This window comes from Schistosoma mansoni, chromosome 2, assembly GCF_000237925.1.
Source record: "Schistosoma mansoni strain Puerto Rico chromosome 2, complete genome".
Classification (NCBI taxonomy): Eukaryota; Metazoa; Platyhelminthes; class Trematoda; order Strigeidida; family Schistosomatidae; genus Schistosoma; species Schistosoma mansoni.
In genome coordinates, this window is record NC_031496.1 from 31,090,135 (window position 1) to 31,109,774 (window position 19,640).

Sequence of the window (19,640 nt, forward strand, 5' to 3'; positions counted from 1 at the left end):
GGCAACTGAGGTACTTTAATAGTATGCTGTCTTTTCTTCACGGCAATTATCTACGTACAGTGAATCACCTCACATGACTTATTATATGAGAATAGGAGATAGTAAGAGGATAGAATATGAGAACATGAGACAAGGATATTTGAGAAAGTGTCGCAAGAAGGCTATCTAGCTCCATATAGCACCATTTTCTAATGATCTGATCTGCTATCAGGTGTTTTATCACTTAGCTCTTCATCCCTCCCAAAGTAAAAAGTAAATACAAACCAGACATCAAAATCACCCACCTGAACTACAAATCTTCTCCATCATCTCAAAACTTTCTCTTAGTTTATATGCATCAGAATCAAAGTTTTTCTAAACTACTTTAGCAACTAACATAACGAATTGATATTAAGTTCAAGAAGCAACAAGAACAAACAAAAAGGAACTGATCAATAAATCAATAATCAATAATCAATAAATTTTGGTCAATCAACTAACCATGATATTCTCCCTCAATTCCAATAAAATAAGGTTTGTTATCATTTAAATCAAGTATACGTATACAAATTGTATCTATTGTAGAATAAACTTTATCTTGACCATTATCGGATGCTATCACTTCAAAACAATAATGAGACTAATTCCAAAGGAAAGAATAGAAAAAAAATAGTAGATGTAATCAGAACAAGATTAGATTTGGTCATATAATAAATAATATGGATAGTAATCAGAATTGGTTTATTTCAGAAAAGATTAACATTGTAGTGCCGTGCTTCAGTTGCTGATACCTTGACGTGGTGGTCGGGCTTGCCTATCGTGATGAACCAATCGAGCTATACTGGCTGGAACAATCATTCTTCAAGGTCCTACCACGCCAGAAAAGTCGGTTGAAGAGCGGTAAGACTAAAAGCAGCAATCATAAGGTCCGAAGGCGAAGTCCTAATGCTGACTGTACAGAGGTGTGACAGCAATAAGGTGTTTCCCTCAGACAACCAACATAACAGCGATTCTGCCTTCCCACAAGGAGGAGTGGGGTTAGATAAGGTCGACCCCAAAAATGCACACCTCGCCTTATCCCACGGATATCCGTCTCCGACGGTGAGGTCCCAACAAGTACGGAGCTAACACAATAATTACTCACAAAAAGGTCGTGTGTGACCAACCTCAAACAGTTGTCCCTTGGGCACTGCGGTCACGCTCTCAGGTCACGAAGACCACTTCTAATCCAATTTTTTTTCAGGTACCTCTAGAAGAACCCTTCCACGGTGTGGGCAACCGGGAAGTGATAATTGCCCTCATACCTCTAACAGCACTCAAGACCACTGTGCCATGCTTTGCTAATCGTTCACCTCGACAACCGTTATTATACAAATCTTAACGGTGTATAAAATCAGAAGGCAAAGAGATGCGACAGCTACAGTTTTATTGACAAATGATGCAGGCCAGAAAGTTATAAGCACATGATTAAATATCAGCTAGCGAAACTTGAATGACACGCATTGGAGATGGCGGGTAAGCCAACTCAGTTTAATCAAGCGTTAATCAGTATTTATAGTCAGACAAGAATAAGTACGTGTGATGAATAAGATAAAAAGTGTACACACACCTACGTTCATATAAAAAAATAGTGGGTGTTAATTAGTGAATAATTAACAAGGTGAAAACTTCACTCAAGATGAATAGGTAAATTGGCTTGTCCAGAAGTTAGAATAAGACATGTGGGCTTAACATATCAACCGACACTACAACATATATGATAGACTTTAGGTTACAGTTATAGTTTTTAAATAGCCAACTTCTTAAGTAAACATTTATGGCACATCATTATGTTGGAGTATTATCCTTCAAGGTGTATGAAAGCAGTAGATTGGAAACTCTTGAAGCAAAAAAAGTGTTTAATTATCGATGATATTGAATTTTTATAGTTGAGATCATGAGTCAGTTGAAGCTAGACCACCAAGGAAAACTGGGAAGCACTGGACGGCCGTTTTGTTCTGTTGTGGGACCTCTCAGTAGTGCGCATCCGCGATCCCACCTCGGGAGATTCAAACTCAGGACCTACCAGTCTCGCACCACTGAGCCGGCATCCGATGGTGTTAATGTCTAACTTTAACCAATCCACAAAGTTGAGCAACCGTTCACCAATTGTCTTCAGTGAGTTACTATCTCACAACTGACCTGGTTGAACTCCGCTGGTTACTGCTTCTCACCACAACTTCACAGAATACCTCATTGAAGCCAGTGGAGTTCAACCACGTCTGTTGTGAGCTAGTAACTCACTGAAGACAATTGGTGAACAGTTTCTCAATTTCGTGGATTGGTTGAAGTTAGACATTACCATCATCGGATGTCGTCTCAGTGGTCTATCGATTAAGTGCTTTGGCGCGAGACAGGTAGGTCCTGGGTTCGAATCTCGTGAGTTGGGATCGTGGATGTACACTGCTCAGGAGTCCCACAATAGCACGAAATGGCCGTCCAATGCTTCCAGGTTTTCCATTATGGTCTAGCTTCAATTGACTTATAATCGCAACTATATAAATACTGAAATCTCCACAAAATACTTCTGATATTGAATTTAAAAGCAAATCAAAGAGAATCACTTAGACGTGCTAACTAACAGTTAGTTTAACGATGTTCAAAACAGATATGCTTGTTTGTAACTATTTATCTAGTAAAGTTTTGATACAATCCTGCTTAGATGTAGTATTTTATGATTTTAATTTCATTCTCAATCAATTAAGTATTATGAGTGATTCAAAATGATATACTCTCTTTCAACGTAACGAGAAGACAAAGAACTATTCCATCATGGATACCTTTAATTCAAAGTTATTCGCAAAGAAAAGTACATGATTTCAATAGGCTTAATAAGAGAAGAGGAGTCTCCGAATAAGTTATTCTTATCTAAAAATGTCAAAAGATTTTGGCAGACATACTGTATACAATGAACAATAAAGATATTTTATGCATGTACGATGTATAGGTTACACAATAAGACAAAAGTTCCTGATATGGACCAAAGTTTTTTAAAATCTATATTTAATATCTTGTAGTATCGGTTGTTATGTTAAGCCCATATACTTTATTCTAGCTACTGGCCAAGCCAATTCACCTGTACATTGAGTCATCTTTTGATCTTGTTAATCATTTGCTTATTAACCTTGAGTACTTTTTATATGAGCGTATATGTGTGCACACTTCGTATCTTATTCGTCATATGTCTGTCACTCATTTTTCTCCGACTATAAATGTTGATTAACGCTTGCTTAAATCGAGTTGCCTTCCCAGCCATCTCCAATACGCATTATCTTTCGCTTCGCTCTCGAGTTGGCTTACCAGCCATCTCCACTGCATGTCATTTCCGCCTCGTTCGCTTCCTTCGCTTATTCGCCTGTTCACTCGCTCGTTATTATTCGCTCAGGTGTTGTTAACTTTCTGACCTGAGTTATTCGACAATAAAGTGTAGTTGCTGCTATCCTTTGTCTTCTGATTTTACGCGCCGTTAAGATTAGAATTATATCGGTTATCGAAACGAACGATTAACGAATCGCGGCACTACAATCTAACTTTAACCAATCCACGAAATGGAGCAACCGTCTACCATTGTCTTCAGTGAAATACTATCTCACAACAGACCCGGTTGGACTCCACTGGTCACTGCTTCTCATTAGAACTCCAGGAAATACCTCTTGAAGCCGATCACTAGTGAGCATATGTTTATTATCAGATGAGGTTCTGTGGAGATTTTATTATTTTATGATTGAATTCATGAGTCAATTGAAGCTAGACCACCATGGGAAACCTGGAAGCACTGAACGGCCGTTTCGTACTAGTGCGGGACTCCTCAACAGTGCGCATCCACGATCTCACCTCGCGATACTCGAACCGAGGACCTATCAGTAGTGAGATAGTAACTCAGTGAAAAACAATGGTGGATGGTTACTAAGTTCCGTGGATTATTTGAAGTTAGACATTAACACAGTTGGATGTCAGTCGGTTCAGTGGTCTGGATGTTAAGCATTCGCGTGCGAGACTGATAGGTCCTGAGTTCGAAACTCTCGAGCTGGGATCGTGAATACGCACTGCTGAGAATTCTCACAACAGGACAAAATGGTCATCCAGTGCTTCCAGGTTTTTCATGGTGGTCCAAATTCAATTGACTAGTGATTTCAACTATCTAAAATTGCTAAAATCTCCACATAACCCCGTTCCCATATTTGATACTCATATTATTTTTCAAAAAATGTCTATTCAGTGCTATAACCATAAGTCTAGATTAATTATTCAGAAGAATGATTAAGTTTATAGAAAACATCATTATAGTACACCTTTTTAATTCACTCTGGAAGGTGTACACGAATGTAAATTCCAAAAGTATCGGCTGATATACAAGAGAATTTGGACGGATAAATACGAAAAGATTTGGCTAGTCTAACTATTTCTGAGACTAATTACAAAGTTGTCCGTGTAATTACTGAAAAAACACATTTGCTTCCAATAAGTTTTCCAATTATCATAACATGTTTAATCAAGTGCATTGGTCTAAAAAAATTACCTCAGTTAAACAAAATCTTACTTACAAGCAGAGATGGATGGTGGCTAGTAGTGGAATCCAGGACCTGTGTTTCGTCCTATTTGTAAACCGTCCATCTTTGCTTATAATATTTATGAATTAAGGCAAAGTACAAGTATTTATAAACAGTTGTCTACACAAAATACCCAACATTCACTAACCGGATATTATCAGCAACAGCCTTCTATGGAAGAGGACAAACCAGCTTCCAGCTGAAGACGAAATTAGGAAAAGACGTTGGAAGTGGATCGGACATACATTGAGGAAATCATCAAACTGCATCATCAGGTAAGCGCTAACTTGGAATCGTGAAGGGAAGCGGAAAAAAGGGAAGTCCAAAGAACACATTACTCTGGGAAATAGAAGCAGATATGAAAAGAATGAATAACAACTTGAAAGAACTGGGAAGGATTGCCCATAACAGGATTGGATGGAGAATGCTGGTGGGTAGCCTATGCTCCTCCATGAGGGGTAACAGACGTAAGTAAGTAAGTAAGTAAGTAAGGCAAATATGCCAATAAGAGAATGATCAATTACAAACCTAAACATCAATGAAAAGATTTAAACAACCAATACTTACTTGATTCTCTCTATCCAATGATGATCGTGTGAATAAACTTCCATTATTCAATATATAAAATGGTAAATGATAATCAGTAATTAATTGAGTAGTATTATTCCTTAATTGAGACTCAACATTTTCATTGAACCATTTATCAGAAAATAATAATAATTTCAATGTTATTTCACTATTTAATCCTTCATCCTTATCAATGACTTTTAGATCACCAATCCATGTATTGGATGGTTGATTTTCTTCAATGGCAAATTGTCTTGGACCATAAAATTCCGGTGCATTATCATTTACATCTAACATATGAATAATGAGTTGTGTTGTAGATGTATGATGTATTGTATTATTGTTAGATAGTAAATAAAATTGATTGTTTAGTGGTTGGTAACCACCATCAATTGCTAGAATTGTTAACTGTGTAAAAAATCATCAAAGGGGAAACATTTAGTTTCAATGCATTATAGAGACTATAAATAAGAGTGTGTACAGAAGGGTATCATGATAAACCTTTCATAGATACAAAAAATACGTGACTGTAAACATATACTTCTATCTGTTACAATTTTTATAGATGTTCACATCATAATTAAAGCTTTAACTCATTTATATCAAATAATTACGTACTTACTTACTTACTTACGTCTGTTACCCCTCATGGAGGAGCATAGGCTACCCACCAGCATTCTCCATCCAATCCTGTTATGGGCAATCCTTCCCAGTTCTTTCAAGTTGTTATTCATTCTTTTCATATCTGCTTCTATTTCCCAGAGTAATGTGTTCTTTGGACTTCCCTTTTTTTCCGCTTCCCTTCACGATTCCAAGTTAGCGCTTACCTGATGATGCAGTTTGATGATTTCCTCAATGTATGTCCGATCCACTTCCAACGTCTTTTCCTAATTTCGTCTTCAGCTGGAAGCTGGTTTGTCCTCTTCCATAGAAGGCTGTTGCTGATAATATCCGGTTAGTGAATGTTGGGTATTTTGTGTAGACAACTGTTTATAAATACTTGTACCTTCTTGACGATGGATTTAGTAGTAGTTCTCCACGTTTCAGCTCCATACAGTAGGACTGTCTTGACGTTCGTATTGAAGATTCTCATTTTGAAGTTAGTTGACAGTTGTTTTGAGTTCCATATGTTCTTCAATTGTAGAAATGCTCCCCTTGCTTTGCCAATCCTCACCTTTACATCTGCATCCGATCCTCCTTGTTTATCAACGATGCTTCCCAGGTACGTGAATGTTTCCACCTCTTCCAGAGTTTCTCCATCATGTAACCGACTAATATTTTTTTACTGTAGTTATGTAACGTTTCATTTTTATCAAAACTGTTATTAACTATTTGAGACATTGTATGTTAATTTATCGTGTATGTTCCTTTCTTTTTCATTGTGTTTTTTCAGTAACAATCTTAGCTACACGTATCATGCTATGGCTTGGTTCTTTTCTTTATATGATCATTAGTTCCAGTTTTATTTTACCTCATTATCTCAAATAACACAACTCTTTGTAAGTTCAATCAATTTGTCAATGATGAGGTGATTCAAATTCATTAGATTATTTATTGAAAATTTATATCTGTCTGTTAAAAGTTCTATTCTGATCATAATCATCATGTGCTTACTAGTGACTGACTTCAAGATGATTTCCTGGAGTTCTAGTAAGAAGCCATGAACAGTGGAGTCCAATCTATGTCGGGTAGAGATAGGTATCTACCTCAGACAATGGATGAATGATTGCTCAGCCAATCATGGATCGATGTAAGTTAGACATCAACACTGTTGGATGTCAGATAAGTGATCTACAAGTTAAGCGTTCGCGTGTGAGACCGAAGGTCCTGGCTTGGAATACCACGTACGGGAGAATAAATGCGCACTACTAAAGAGCTTCCCACTAAGACGAAACAGCTGTTAAGTGCTTCCAGGCTTTCAGTAGTGGTTTAGCTTATATTGATTCATGAATTCAACTATTAAAATGCTATTTTAATAAAGATTTTAATTCTAAACAATCACATTCATAACTGTGACAAGCCATCTCACTGAGCTTCAGATTTTCTTTTGTTCAGTTTGCACCTTAGTTTGTAGATTTCTCTTGGATAAACTACTGTTTCTGATCCTTTTAATATGAAATGTACCATTACTTTAAACTCGTAATGAAAAACAAAAAAAAAGCAAATTTGAGGTAAATAATTAAAAATAGCTTACTTTAAATGTTGACTGTGCTTCACGATCTATTTCAGCTGTATTAAGAATCCAACCAGTTATTGGATCTATTTTAAAATAAGGTGTATTAAGTTCATTCTTTTGTAAACTGTAGTAAATTTGTGCATTTTCTTCTATATCCTTATCTGTAGCATGCATCTAATAATAAAAGAATGTGTGGGTACATTGTTGAATACCTTTTGTTGAGAAACCATTTCAAATAATGAATAAGCACAATTTAATAGTTTATCCCTCCAGGGTATATTCATATTATGCAATAGAACTGATTGCATAATACGTAGCTATACTTACCAATTTACATATATGTGACCACAAATATACAGGGTGGAGTATAATTTAGTTTCAAGTTATCTGAATAAGTAATAAAATAAATTCAACTTAGTACTAAGTTGAATTTAAACTTCACCCCATTGCACAAGCAAGTGGCTATCAGGATTCAGTAGCTAAGTGGATAACGCAATAGTGTTTGAAGCGAATGGTACTGTGTTCGAGTCTCAGAGTGAACATCAACTCTAGTCAGTCAGTCAATCACAACGTAGAACTTCGTACGTAAGTACATCAGTTCGAGTTGCCATACCACATTAGCACAAAAATTCAGTTGTCCATTCAAATCCCATAGTGGTAAAAGTAGTAAGAGTATAAGCATTAATATGAAACATTGGGGTTTAAAGATGTTATTGAAGGAGTATAATACAGTGAAATAAATTTGAAAAGAGAAAAAGGATATGGACATGAAGAATTCAGAAGATTAGAATTTGGTAGAACACAAAGAGTGGATGCACCTTCGCCATTGCAAACGATTTTGAGCCATGTCATTCAAGGTCTCTAACCATCGGTTGCTATCATCTCGCGAATCTCAACCAGGTAGTCTACACCTACTAACATGTCTCAGTCCACTTGTCAGCGACTTCATGGATTTATGCCACATTTCGGTCTGGCCGCCCCTAGCTTTCTTCCAACCTACTCCTACGCCATAAAGCATTGCACGTCGGGGCAGTCGGTGGTTGGGCATACGTAACACGTGTCCCAGCCATCTCAACTGATGAAGTTTCACTACTTCATCAATCGATTTGCCATCCTTACCTAGTACCCGTTTCCTAACAACTGCATTACTTACCCGGTGGTCCCAGGATATACGAGCAATGCTTTGAAGACACCTATGATCGAACACTAGTAGCCTACGAATATCCTCTACTCTTATCGGTCATGTTTCACTGCCATAAAGCAGGACGGAACGAACTGCTGCACAGTGAACCCGTCCTTTTGTTGCTAGACATCAAATCTAAGATGCAGATATATCTAGCTGAGGAATCCCAAATAGGACGAAGTGGCACGCGTCCTGAATTCCACTACTAGCCACTATCCATCTTTGTTTATAAGGTAACAAAATAGTTGTAATAACAAATAAAATCAGAAGACCCAATAAAAGCAGCTGTTAAATACTCATCGTGCTCTCTTAATGAACCCATTAGCTAAAACAGGTCATTAGATTAACTTCATCAGAACCGACACAGGTATTCTGGAGACTCAAGTGTACAGGAAGCCGACCCACACTGATCAAATATTCAACTAAAATAGCAACAACCCAAGAGCTCATAAAGTCAACTGTGTACAAATTTTGTTCAAGAGGGCGAGGACACACTGCAACACAATTACAGCACGGAAAGATGAAGAAAAATACTTGAAAACCATCCTTCAAAAGAACGGCTACCCAATCAATTTTATCAAAAAGTACTAGCCGCATCCATCATCAGAAACAAAGTCAAGTACAGAAATCAACAAAAGGATCACCCTACCACACATAAAAGGTATATCGGAAAGGACAACGAAACTGCTGAAAACGTTCGGAATAGGTGTTGCTCACAAACCAATAAAATCCCTCCATTCAGTCCCATGCAAACCAAAGGACGAAATGACAAAAGAAGACAAACCAAATATCATCTACAAAATAAATTGTACCAACTGAGAAAAACCCTACGTCAGACAAAGTGGACGTTCTCTTCATCTTCGCCTGCATGAACATCAATTAGCAGTCAAACGCCATGACATGACTTCACTTATATCAATGCACGTGGATAACCACGGACACACATTCGACCGAAAAAATGCAGAGATTTCGGATAGAGGCAATTCTAAAAACACCAGAGAATTTTTAGAAGCTTGGCACTCAGGTCAATCAGCAATAAACAAGCACATTGAAATCATTCCAATTTATCAACCAATCAGGAAAATTATGCAGAAACATAGGAACAAAAAACAAACGAATAGGAGATACAACCAAAACAAATAAATAAACAATGACAGATATAAGGTCAACAAGAACCAGTCAACATCGAGGTGTACAGGACAAGCTGTGAACCACATGTGGAGAAATTCAAACACTTCACTTCTATCCGAAGTTTGTGCTGATGATGTCATTCAGTAGGATGATGAAAGCTCGACGACCAAACCATCCAGCTCAGAGAACAAAACTCCATCAAAATTCAACTCAATCTTTGCATTTTTTGTATAAAATTTGTCTCATGTAAATACTTTGGCTTGTTGAATGCTTAATCATACAAAAGTTCAAATCTTCTTATACTCAAAAACAATTCGCCCTTACAGTAAACTTATCCTTTGAACTTGGATTTATTATCCAGAGTAGGTATGGCCCATATTTACTTTTCACTTTGTTATTCTTATATCTTCCAGTCTGTCTAATGCATGAACAACAATAATAATTGAAGACAATCGACTGATATTTGCAGAAAGGAACAGTCAAGATTGAGACAATTGATTAATAGTTTGAAAATTAACTATTTACTGTATGGTTCTCAAATTTTACTAAAATGTTCTGTACAATCGATTGTCTCCAAGTGTATTCTGGATCACAACATAGAACTGTAAACGCGATACTCGCGATCCAATAGTCTATGTGAAAGATAAAGTTTAGAACTAAGTTATCTTTGTTCCGACTATAGCTTCAAGATGAACTCTGGGATTGCCAGTATCAGGTTTACAGTTCTAGTAGTAATTTAATCCTATATGGTATATAGAATAACATTAAACAATCACTAACTTGAATAATTTTAGTGTTTCTAGGTGAGTTTTCTTTAAATGTAACCTTATACAATGGTTTATCAAATATTGGTTCATTATCATTTTCATCTAATATTTGTAAGGTAATAGTCATTGTAGCTGTTAGACTAGATAATAATGACATTGATGTCATTGATGATACATGTTTAGGGTAATCTGTTGATAAATAGTTTGTTGAATCTAATGATACAAGGGAATTAGAGAAGGAATTGGGAATTCCATCCCAACAATATAAAATAGCCAGATATTTATCTGTAATATTTTCACGATCATATTTATTTTGGCTATATAATGTAAAACGTTGATAAACATGAGTTTCAGTATTTGATAATAATGATGATGGTGATGACGATGACGACGTCGACGAGGATGACGTTGATGAAATCGTCGAGAATATTGTAGAATAATAATAATCATTATGATTTTGTGACAATATTCGTTCATTTAAATCAAATGATTCTTTTACAAATAGAATAGGTTGATTTCTTATTAAATGTGATGGTTCTTCACAATGTACTTGACCATTAACTTGAGGACTATCCCGATCAATAATGAGAAGCTATTGTGATAAAGTAGATAAAAGAAGAATAGCTTGTTATATGATATTCAAATAAAACTAAATAAATCCAGAAGAAATTTTGTGGAGATTTCAGTAATTTTATAGTTGAAATCATGAGTCAATTGAAGCTAGACCACCATGGAAAATCTGGAAACACTGGACGGCCGTTTCGTCCTACTATGAGACTCTTCCGATCCCGCCTTGCGAGATTTGAACTCAGGACCTACCAGTCTCGCGTCAGATCCCTTAGCCGATAGACCACTGAGTCTAACTTCAACCAATCCACGATTTTTGAGCAACCGTTCACCAATTGTCTTCAGTGAGTTGATATCTCTACAACAGACGTGGTTGAACTCCACTGGTCACTACTTCCCACTAGAACTTCAGGAATTATCTCTTGAAGTCAGTCACTAGTGAGCATATGATTATAGATCAGAAGGGGTTTTGTGGAGAATTTCGTATTTTTCATAGTTGAAATCATGAGTCAATTGATCATGTATAATTGTAATTTTTCTTATTAAAACAGGATCAATTAAAGAAACAATGATTTATGTACCACGAATCGGTATTTAATTATCTCTATGGTTTTTATTATAAAAAAACTAGAAAAATGATACGAAAGCCGTCGTTCACTAATCAACGTGGTGATATGAAAAACAAACTCCATACATTGGTTCCTTTAACGAATTTGAATAATACTAAAATAACAACTTTGGTAGAACAATTAGTAGGCTACTTACACTTCTAATCTGGTTAATGTGACATTGAGATATGATAATAACACTGAGTAACAGGTAATCATGACATAAGGCATAAGAACAACACTGAATATATGTATATGCTTAAAGATAGAATTCCAAAACATTGAAGCTGTGAGGCAGCATTTCTATGGGATCGAGGGTCTGATAGGATACATTGTGTGATAATTATCGATGGTTTGAAGAGTTTACGCAAGCTTCAAATAACTTAAAAACACACAGAAGACAAATAACTAAAAGGTAGTAATTGTCCTGACTTTTTAATTAATAAGATTGGTTGCGTAATAATCACCAAAGTTTTAAAGAGTTTACTTACCTATAGAGAATCGGGTGAGTGAAAAACATGTTACTAAGAGGATGGCTTTAGCTTATATGGAATAACAATAATTTTAGAGAAGATTGCATGACAGGATAAACACAATAAGAAAATAATAATAGTATTGTGGTGTGGTCTACTTATATCCACACAAGTAGTATATGGTGATGATCAGACATAGAATGTATTTTGGCAGAAGATCGATAAGGAACGAACAGGAATGAAGCGCGATTAGTACGAAAATGAATGAACAATGAAATCAGAGAAGATGGACTGATACGTACGGAAGGAACAGTGAAGATGAAGACAATTGATTGTTATTTTTCAAATTAACTGTTTACTGTATGGTTATCAGGATTTAGTGAGATAGTCTGTAGTTTGTGCTTAAGTACATTCAAATGTCCCCACCCGTGTTCTTGTTCACTACAGTATTAATTCTGATGATAACGATGATAGTAATGGCAGATGATATTAATAAGAAAATTATGAATTCGCTTAAGTTGTAATAAATTGATGACTAGTATAGTTGATACGTGGAGGTTGTAGCATTTTCACAGTACATATCACGAACTAATCTTAGCTAGATCCTTATTAAAAACCTAATAGCAATGAACATCTGTCTTATCCTAATGTAATACTCCACAACAGTAGGCATTCACGATCACACAAGGAAGAACTAAACTCAGGACTTTTGGTTTCATGAGAGGAAGCTTAACCGCTAGATCACTGAACCCACATCCAACTGTATTAATGTCTAAATTTTAACTAATTCACGGTCTTCTGCCACTCTTATTTATTACCTGGGTAACTGTGGATAACTTTCCTATACCCAACACAAATTGAACTTCATTGATCATGACTTCTCACTACAACTCTAGGAGTTACATCTTTAAGCTAGTTACCGATGAGCAAATGATTTTTACTAGTATGGAGGATTTATGGAGACTATCTAATTCTTCTAGGTTTTCAATGATAGTCTGCCTGGGACCGATTCATGATTTAAGCTTTGAAAATTGGTTATTGTCTTCTTTTGGATGCATAAATTAATATTGAGTTTTTAATCATTACTACTTCGTCAGAATGAATAGAAGTAGAGTTAGTTTGTCAGATGAAAGCCTCTTAGGTTCAGGAGGTTTCACTTATGTGATTGGTTTCTTTAATTCACCAATTCAAGTTTTAAATATTTATCTCAGTAGGAACTGATTTATACACATAAAGATTTTATTGAAAGATAAAACCACAATATAACTAAATAGAAAAGTGAATAGAAGTGAAAAGCTTGAAATGAATTCAGTGGATATCTTTCTTTCTAAACAGAGGGTTCTTGAAAAGGATATATAAGATGGAAACTTAGATTTCATCTAAGAAATTCTAATTAAAAGAAAAAGAACTATAATAATATTTCTTATCTACATGACGTACCAGTCATTCCAATAAATTTGGTTGATTTGTTCATTATACAAAGTTTTGATTATAGTACATTGGATTACATAACTTTCAAACTATGTGTATTACATACTACGTTTACTTTTAAACTATGAATGTGTTTCATAAAGTATATATATTAGCTAGGTAAAGATAGATAGTGTCTAGCAGTGGAATCTAAGACGAGTGTTTTGTCCTATTTGGGACTCGTCAGCTGGATGTAGCTGAATCTCGGAGTTAACGATCACTTTGGGACTCAAACCAGTATCGTTCGCTTCAAACGTCATCTCATTATTCACTTAGTTACTGAGTTCTGATAGAATGAACATCAACTATGAGATACAGCTGCATTAAGCTGACGAGTTCCAAATAGGAGAAAACTTGCATTCGGGATTCCAACACTAGCCACTATCTATCTATGCTTATAATGCTTATGAATTAACGCTATATCGAGACAATATGCAAAGTATGTACATATGTCAATAAGAGACTGACCAGTTGCAGTCCTAAATATGAATGGGAAGATTCAAACAAACAATACCAAGTGAATTTAAACTTCGCCGCATTGCATAAGCAAGTGGCTATCAGGACTCAGTAGCTAAGTGGATTGCGCGATGGCGTTTGAAGCGAAAGGTACTGGGCTCGAGTCCCAGAGTGAACATTAACTCTGAGATGTAGGTACACCCAGCTGACGAGTCCCAAATAGGACGAAACGCGCGCCCTCGATTCCATTGCTAACCACTATCTATCTATGCTTATAATGATTGTGAATTAGGACTATATCGAGTCAGTACGTACAGGATGCACGTAAATCAATAAGAGACTGATCAACTGCAGTTCTTAACATGAATGGAAAGATTCAACCAAACAATACCAAATAAATTTATACATATCATCTGTTTTATCAATGAAATAATGAATTAACTTACATGTCCAATGAATGTTTTCTCTGGTTGATTTTCTTTTATAATTAATTTAGATGGATTTAATAAAAATTCCGGTCGTTCATCATTTACATCTATAATTTTAATAATCAATTGAGTGAAGGCATCAAATTCACCATCATTAGCACGTATTGTATAACTATATAAATTACATTGTTCATAATCTAATTGTTCTTTAATTATAATTTGTCCATTGGATTGAATTAAAAATTTGGATGTAAGATTTAAATCAATATTATTTACCATTGAATATGTAATTGTCGAATTGACATCTTCATCAGTAGCAATTAACTGAAAGTTACAAAACAATATAAAGGATTGATTATTGACAAATTACACTGGACAGCCTTTTTGTCTTAGTTGGGAGATATGAACTCAATGAAGACATTGATGAAATGGTTGGTCAATTTCGTGGATTGGTTGAAGTTAGACATTAACACCGTTGGATGCCGGCCGGCTCAGTGGTCCATCGGTTAAGTGCTCGCGTGCGAAAATGATAGGTCCTGGGTTGGAATCTCGCAAGGCGGGATTATGGATGCAAACTGATGAAGAGTTCCACAATAGGGCAAAACAGCCTTTCAGTGCTTCTAGGTTTTCAATGGTGGTCTAGCTTCAATTGACTCATGATTTCAACTATATATAAAAGTTACCAAAAATCCCCACAAACAAACCAATAATCTTACATTTGTTTAGTTTTATGAGACTACTTAAATTCTGTCGATCAAGATTCAATGTGGCTAATAGGCTGAGTACATTAATAATGCATGCACTATATCAAGATGTTTTTTGATTGAAAGTTACTTACTTACGCCTGTTACCCCTTGTGGAGGAGCATAGGCCGCTCACCAGCATTCTCCATCCAACCCTGTCCTGGGCAATCCTCTCTAGTTCTTTCCAGTTAACATTCATCCTTTTTATATCTGCTTCTATTTCCCGACGTAATGTGTTCTTTGGCCTTCCTCTTTTCCACTTCCCTTCACGATTCCAAGTCAGGGATTAACTCGTGATGCAGTTTGATGATTTCCTCAATGTATGTCCGATCCACTTCCAACGTCTTTTCCTAATTTCCTCTTCAGCTGGAAGCTGGTGTGTCCTCTCCCACAGAAGGCTGTTGCTGATAGTATCCGACCAGTGAATGTTCAGTATTTTACGTAGACAACTGTTTATAAATACTTGTACCTTCTTGACGATGGATTTAGTAGTAGTTCTCCACGTTTCAGCTCCATACAGTAGGACTGTCTTGACGTTCGTATTGAAGATTCTCACTTTGAAATTAGTTGACAGTTGTTTTGAGTTTACTCGCCTTTACATCTGTATCCGATGCTCCTTGTTTATCAATTATGCTTCCCAGGTACGTGAATGTTTCCACCTCTTCCAGTGGTTAGCACAAAAACTTTAACATATATTTCATATCAACTGATATTATCTAATATTATGTTATAGTGCACTCGGTGTCAGGTGATTTAGACTAGCAGTCACTCTGTAACATAATCAATAGGATTCTATCGGCACTGAAAGATTAGTTAAATGTGACAATAGTCACTAATCAATGATTAATCTGTTTCAAATATCTCAGTATTCTAGGTGATCAGTTGAGTTCTCGATAGCTTAATGGTAAAATATTGGATTGCGAGGCTGGGAGATGGGTCTAAAATCCTACAGGAAACATTAGTTCCCTCAAAAGTATAGGGTATCGTGCTGATCAGTATTAGCTGCCACAAAAAGATGATCCAGGATTTCCTGTAGACTATCTCTCACCAAATAAAATATACATGTTCATTTCTTAGAGCTTTATACAACAAAATAGTTACAGTTGGTGTGAAACAACTGATATGAAACTGTTGGACATTGGCTGATAAAATAGTGTTATCTGCATCAATAATACCATCTGAGGAATCAGATTTCTAACACTAATAGGGTTGAGTTACTTTGGACTGTGTTGGTGTATAATAGATATGGGTAAAAATGATCAATGACACGAAGTTACCGTATTCAATGTGAAAAATGATGGTTTTGGTGGTAATTTCACGTAGTGCTAGCATTGGAGCATTGTATTTGAGCTTTTGAACTGGTTCAAAATACATTTGTATTGCGTTTTTGGACCTTCTAATTGATGTTTAGGAATGCAGTTAATCAGTCCCTTTCAGAATGTGTGCGTCATGTCTGGATCGCTCTTAGCATCTTAGACACAGAAAAGTCAACAGGACCGGATGAACTGAAACCCAAATAGAACAATATATTGCAGCCCCACTGACTGTGATATTCAATATTTCACTTGACCAAGGTGTGTTACCTACGGACTCGAAGGATGCAATTGTCACTCCAATACACAAAACAGGACCAAGACAACTTCTATCGAACTACAGACCTGTCAGCCTCACTAGTATCTCAGTTAAAGTACTGGAAAGAATAGTTAAAAAGACCATAATGACAGTTATGGAAACCAACAACTTGTTAAACAGTGAACAACATAGTTTCAGAAAAGTTTTATCTTACACAGTAAATCTCCTTAAAGCAAGAGAAAAATGGATAGAGGGCCTATATAATAGAAAATCAGTGGATGTTTTCTACATAGACTTTAGCAAAGCATTTGACAAGGTGCCAACAAATAGACTGCTATTGAAGCTAGAAAATCTTGGCATTGCCAGACCTCTCCTAAAATAGCTTAAGGATTTCCTGGTAGATCGTAGACAGAAAGTAAGGGTAAATTTGAAGTGCCCCACTTGGAGACCAGTACTTAGTGGAGTACCGCAAGGTCTTGTCCTAGATCCTTTACTTTTTATACTGTATGTAAATGATCCCCCAAGTATAGTTAAGTCCCCAATGTTACTATGCGCTGATGATGTAAACATCTGACGCGAAATAATGAGAAACGCAGATGCATGCGCACTTCAGACAGACTTAAATATTGTTATTAGCTGCTCTAAAGAGTGTCTGATGCCTATCAACGCGGCAAAGTGTGTCTACATGCACTTTGGGGATACAAAGGAAAATATGTACAGCATAGGGGAAGTGCCTGTACTCGTGGTCCGGTCTCACAAGGATCTAGGGGTGACAGTGAATCATTAAACTTATTAAACACTAAAATATGCATATATTTGCTTTTAAATCTTACCTGTTCACAAGTCATAACTGACATTTATGGTGAGACTATAATTAATAGACGACCATTGAGTGACGCTAAAAAGACATTAAAAATGCCCAGGTACATACTACGGCCAAATCAGGGTTATAAACCAGTTTGAGGAATTCGAATTATGATTTACAGTTGATGGTTAACGTTACGGTTTTCATCATGAACTGACATCAGCTATAATGACAAAACTCTATTTAACCAAATGGATGAGTAAACTTTGTGTCAAAATCTGAGATCTGTTATCTTATACTTGATTGATTCATCCATAAATTATAGTTTCACCATATTTATTCAACAATTATCGGTTACGTGATCCGGTGCGAGACTGGTAGGTCCTGTGTTCGAATCTCGCGAGTGCGGGATCGTGGATGAGCACTGCTGAAGAGTCCCACAATGGGACGAAATGGCCATCCAGTGCTTCCAGGTATTCCATGGTGGTCTAGCTTCAATTGACTCGTGATTTCAACTATGAAAATACTGAAATCTCCATAAAACCCCTTCTGAGTTATGGAAATGATCTTTTTACCACTATACAAATATTTGCTTATTATTAACTTCTTGCCACATATTTGTCCTACAATATCATCTTTCTTGATTCCCATATAATTGTGTCCGAATTTGATATTCACAGTTTTTTCTCCTAAATATTTCAAATTGTAGATTTTACAGGTTAACAGGTTGTTGTGTAGTGAACGAGAATGCTAATGGCGACAATCGAATGTATTTGAATACAAAATTACAGAACATCCTAGTAAAATCTGAGAATTATATAGTAGATAGTTCATATGCGAAATCTTAGCCAATCGTCTCAGACTTCAGGGTTCCTTTGTTTCTCCACCAATCATTCTCTGTTCTCGTTCACTTTTCTTTAATCTTCTTAACCTTCTACCGCCATGCATTTCACTACTTATGGATAATACATATTACGTATATCTGTCGACATCGGTAGCACACACCACAATTGTAAGTTTAAAATATCAGTGATAAGTGACATAAATGTATCGTTCGTTTCTTTTCAGATTAGCCAAATTGTAACAGTTTTCTACAAATTAGAGACTGACCAGTTGTAGTCCTAAACATCAATGGGAAGATTTAAGTAAACAATACCAAATGAATTTAAACTTCAACCCATTGCACAAGCAGGTGGCTATCAGGACATGTAGCTGAGTGGATTACGTAATGGCGTTTGAAGCGAACGGTACTGGGTTCGAGTCCCAGAGTGAACATCAACTCTGAGATGTAGGTACATCCAGCTGACGAGTTCCAAATAGGACAACGAAACGCGAGTCGTGGATTCCACTGCTAGCCACTATCCATCTTTGCTTACAGTTTTCTACAAAGATAATATTTAGAATAAATGTGTTATAAATAACTTGGATTCTTAAGTGATTTAATAACGTACCGAGCCAATTTATCTCTTAGATAAAACCCATTAGGTTAAATGAAGCTGTACTTATAAAATGTTGTCATTTCCAGTTCTTTTCTATTTTACATTAAGATAGACTTAAAGTCTTGAAATTTATCTAAGAATTCTATCTCTAATCAATTTTTTACGATAAAGCAATGTGTAAATAACGATCAATGACAAAACCACCATTATTAATATTGTTACCACAACCATCATCAAAAAGGTACAAGCATTTATAAACAGATCTCAGCGTAAGATACTGAATGTCCGTTGACCAGATACCATGAGCAACAGCCTACTGTAAGAGAGAACATGTCAGCTCTCATTTGACGAGGAAATTAAGAAGAGCCGTTGGATGAGGATAAGATACATATTGAAGAAATCATCAAACTGCATTACGAAGCAAGCACCAACTTTCAATCCTAAAGGGAGACGGAAGAGTGAGAAGCCGAAGAACACACTGTGACGAGGATTGGTAGCGGAGATGAAAAGGATGATTAGAAACTGAAAACAAGTGGAAAGGATTGTCGAGGACAGAGTTGGATGGGGAATGCTGGTGAGCGGTCTATGCTTCTCTATGAGGGGTAATAGGAGTATGTAAGTAAGTACTGATTATTATTTTGAGTCGTAAAACCAGTCAAGTAACGACGAATCACATAGAGAAAGAAT

The 19,640-nt window shown here is 36.2% G+C and overlaps 1 protein-coding gene and 1 non-coding gene across 2 annotated transcripts in view; one reads left to right on the forward strand and one right to left on the reverse strand.

Moving 5' to 3' along the window:
• Smp_147830 (cadherin-related) overlaps positions 1–19,640 on the reverse strand; it is a gene marked incomplete at both ends in the record, with an annotated part of 33,259 nt that overhangs the window by 5,721 nt on the left and 7,898 nt on the right. The window contains 6 exons of the mRNA XM_018796361.1: positions 481–619; positions 5,253–5,543; positions 7,330–7,485; positions 10,406–10,709; positions 10,857–10,984; positions 14,413–14,718. Of these exons, the coding sequence (XP_018650582.1) occupies positions 481–619; positions 5,253–5,543; positions 7,330–7,485; positions 10,406–10,709; positions 10,857–10,984; positions 14,413–14,718 (1,324 nt within the window). The remainder of the gene's footprint in view (positions 1–480; positions 620–5,252; positions 5,544–7,329; positions 7,486–10,405; positions 10,710–10,856; positions 10,985–14,412; positions 14,719–19,640) is intronic.
• Smp_tRNA_02394_Pseudo_TTG.1.1 lies at positions 18,718–18,789 on the forward strand. The gene has a single exon. It is a non-coding gene (tRNA).